This window comes from Solanum stenotomum, chromosome 12 (genome assembly GCF_019186545.1).
Source record: "Solanum stenotomum isolate F172 chromosome 12, ASM1918654v1, whole genome shotgun sequence".
Taxonomy (NCBI): Eukaryota; Viridiplantae; Streptophyta; class Magnoliopsida; order Solanales; family Solanaceae; genus Solanum; species Solanum stenotomum.
In genome coordinates, this window is record NC_064293.1 from 35,356,236 (window position 1) to 35,359,711 (window position 3,476).

The window sequence follows — 3,476 nt, forward strand, 5'->3', positions numbered from 1 at the left end:
AATTTTATTGAGACGTCTTGTTGAATGGTAAATTGAACTAGCCTAAATTAAACTAATATAATACTACAACATATTGAAGAAGTTGATCAAAAGCATAATAATATCGGACAAAACAAGCATATTGACTTATCAAGAAGATTTTCAAAGCTAAAGAGTGTGTTACTTGTTACACAGAAGATAAATTCAAAAGATTGCACAGAAGATCAATTCAAAAAATTGCAATATTTCTCGGTAAAAAAGATGTACCAATTGGGGCAAGGGGTGTTTTCTAAAAGTAAGATGGAAAAAGTTAATTTGCAATACCCCTTCTGTCCCAAAATGGTTGTTTATTGTAATGTTGATTGCTCATGGAAGGTTGTTTGAATCGATCTCACCATCAAGCTATTACAATGGCTAGGACAGAGACGACAAGCAAAAACAATATTGGAACTTGGAAGTACTTACATTGGCAGTGGATCATTATATTGAGCAATATATTATTGAATCGTCTTACAAGAGAGGAACCAAATTGTTTTTCAAGGCAAAAGAAGATAAGTATCGGTACTAGTGAAGAGAATAATTCAAGATGTATATTTCAGAGGTTGTCTTAAAGTGAAATTAACTAAATACTTGACGATCTTGAACTACCATCCAAACTAAAGATATTGATAGATGATTAGGAGATGGAAGGCTATTAGTTGTTTTTTTTTAGCGATTATCTTCTCTTTGGTAATAAAATGCTTACTTACCAAAAAAAAATTGTACAAAATAAAATTCAGGGTAATATAATATGATGGGACAAAATAAACATAACGAATTTTAGGAAAACTTACAAATTAATAATGTTGGAGGAATCTGTGATTACCACCTTTTTTTCCCTCATAGCATTAGCAACTATCTTAGAAATAATGTAAAATGTGCTATTTGGAGGTTGAATGATCTCTATTATCCAAATCTCGTTGCTTATGTTCACCTTCAAATATAGAGAACCAAACAGAATGATTATTAGCTATATATACGTTATGGTTAACAATTAAAACATCGGAGGCATCACTATAATCTTGAAAATTTCACATCTAGTAATATGATATTAGCACTTATATTACTCCGCGATGAAAAACTGAGAAAGAAACTAGTTCATCTTTATACACCGTAGAGGTAAGCTATATTTAAAATGTACAATCTAAAATTTTGAAAATAAGTATGTTACCTACCTACTAGGGGTGGCAACGGGATGAGTTGCGTCAAATTTGGATGGGTCATAATGGGTTACAGTACGGGTCAAGATCTACTAAGATTAATTATTTTATTTGTTCTTTCAAACAATTTTAGTACCTAATAAAAACAATTTTTTATTATGGCTATATACAACATATCAAATTGAAAAACAAGTTTTTTAAAAATATTTTGACAAGATTTTTCATGAGCCAATTCGGATTACCTATGTACCATTTTTTAATGGGTTGAATTGAAATGGATTGAGCTATTGACCCGCCCATGAATTGAGCGGATTGGGTTTGATTTTGTCAAAGGTATGGCAAAAATAATCTGATGGTGTATAGTTACACTATATAACTTAAAAAACATTTACCTGGTAAATCATCGGGGTTATAGTTAGTGAAGTCTTGAAGAAGTGTTGCAACATCTTGTGCTCTTTGATTTCTTCCATCTTCAACAAGTCTTCCATTAACACTATGATTCGCCATTGTCCTCATAGCATTAACAATAATCGAGTCAACATTAGGACCAGAACTACAATTTGATATAATTGGATTATGTCTAATCATTGGGCCAATTGACCCAATTCCCCTTCCTCGTACATGTCTACCACTAAAATTTGGATTCACAAATTGATCACTTTGGTCCTTTCTTCTTCTTTCATGGCCCAAATCAACATTGTTGTATGGAAATCTTTGTTGATGTAATTGAACATGTCCACCGTTATTGTAAGTAGCTTGATGATGAACAGTTCCTGGAAATCTTGGGATATAACCATTTCGAATTTGTTCGATTGGTCTGTTATGATGATATGGTAAATTACCATACCCAAACATATTGTTGCCACCACCAATATTAATCAAATCAGGACCATTACTAGTAATTCCTTGAATTTCTCCACCTTGTCCATGCCATTGCAAATGATTAGCATAATTTGGTACGCTTAAGTTCAGCATGTTATAATCTTGCTGATTATGATTAGTATTATTTGCACCATTTTCTCTTGGTACCACCATATTTTTATGATCTACTGCCAAAGGGGACACGTGCACGTACCTAGTTGTACTCTCTGATGTTGTTATTGGAACCTGGGCTACATCAGGCAATTGAACTATTTCAAGTTGTTTATTCCTTTGTTCCTCCATAAGTTGTTTTTCCAACTTCTTGTATTCCCCTAACGGCCCGTGAACTGGATCTTCCTGTCATCGAGAGGTGTCATGTGGAAGCTCAAACCTCTGAGTAAGAAGACAAACGACAAATATACCAAAAGACAAACATTTACCAATCGACCTAGCACAAGATATAGAGAAAAATCCTCACACAATATACTTGGAATACAAAGAATTGTTAACATAATACTTTTGTCTCACAAATTCTCCATCTAAACAAAATTCTCTAGCTTACTATATTGTGAATGCTACTAAATTAAAAGAAATGAATAGTTTCCTAGGTTATAAGTTATAAACCTTTTCCTAACATAAAAAGATTTTCTAACGGGAGACATTCTTTTATTCTCTGTGGCTCTATCTGCTGCTCTGAGATACATGTGATATTTAAATTGGATATATAGATATGGTAAAAACCCACTAAAGTTTCAACAAATACTAAATTTCCAACTCAAAACAAGAACTTCAAAATTGAATTCATCATCAAGTTTAAATTTTAACCAGACCTCTAAATTGAGTAATTGTATGAACAATAATATATATTAAAATTGATAAACTACTTTAAATCATGAGTGAGCGTGTAGTACCTGCCACAACTTTGCTTCCCACAAGAAAGACTTGATGGATTCATCCTGTTGAGCAACATCATCAAAACTCTTAATCTTCTTTGTAACATTAGATATACCAAAAACCTTGTGAACTCCAAGAAATTCATCCATCTTGCTAGCTGGAAAGTGGCGCCACATAACGCAATCCCCTACAATACACTTCTTTCTTTGATGCTTGCACGAAGCACATGCCGGACGATTGCTACCTACTTCCTGCAATTCTTCTTCTCCACTATTACTATTACTATTATTATTATTATCATTGTCGTTGTTATTCGGCATTGGTGATGATGATGATCTATCAACAAAACAACAGAGTAGTAGAATATTCTTGTATAAAAGCTCTGGGAAAAAGAACATTATTGAGGGTGCATAATAAGTTAATTATGGATGAAGTATGATTCCTTTATGGGAAGAGCAAAACACGGAGGCGAAAGAGTACAATTAGGGTTCTAATACAGGTAATATATTTATTTATTTTTACAAAGGTAAAAAAAAAAGAGCT

At 32.8% G+C, this 3,476-nt stretch overlaps 1 protein-coding gene across 1 annotated transcript; it reads right to left on the reverse strand.

The window, feature by feature from the left end:
• Positions 1-899: 899 nt before the first annotated feature.
• Positions 900-2,342, reverse strand: LOC125849533 (uncharacterized). Its single transcript, XM_049529620.1, has 2 exons — positions 1,571-2,342; positions 900-952 (listed from the first exon to the last, which is right to left on the reverse strand). Exons 1-2 carry the CDS (start codon positions 2,340-2,342, stop codon positions 900-902), a joined length of 825 nt encoding a protein of 274 aa, XP_049385577.1.
• Positions 2,343-3,476: the final 1,134 nt, after the last annotated feature.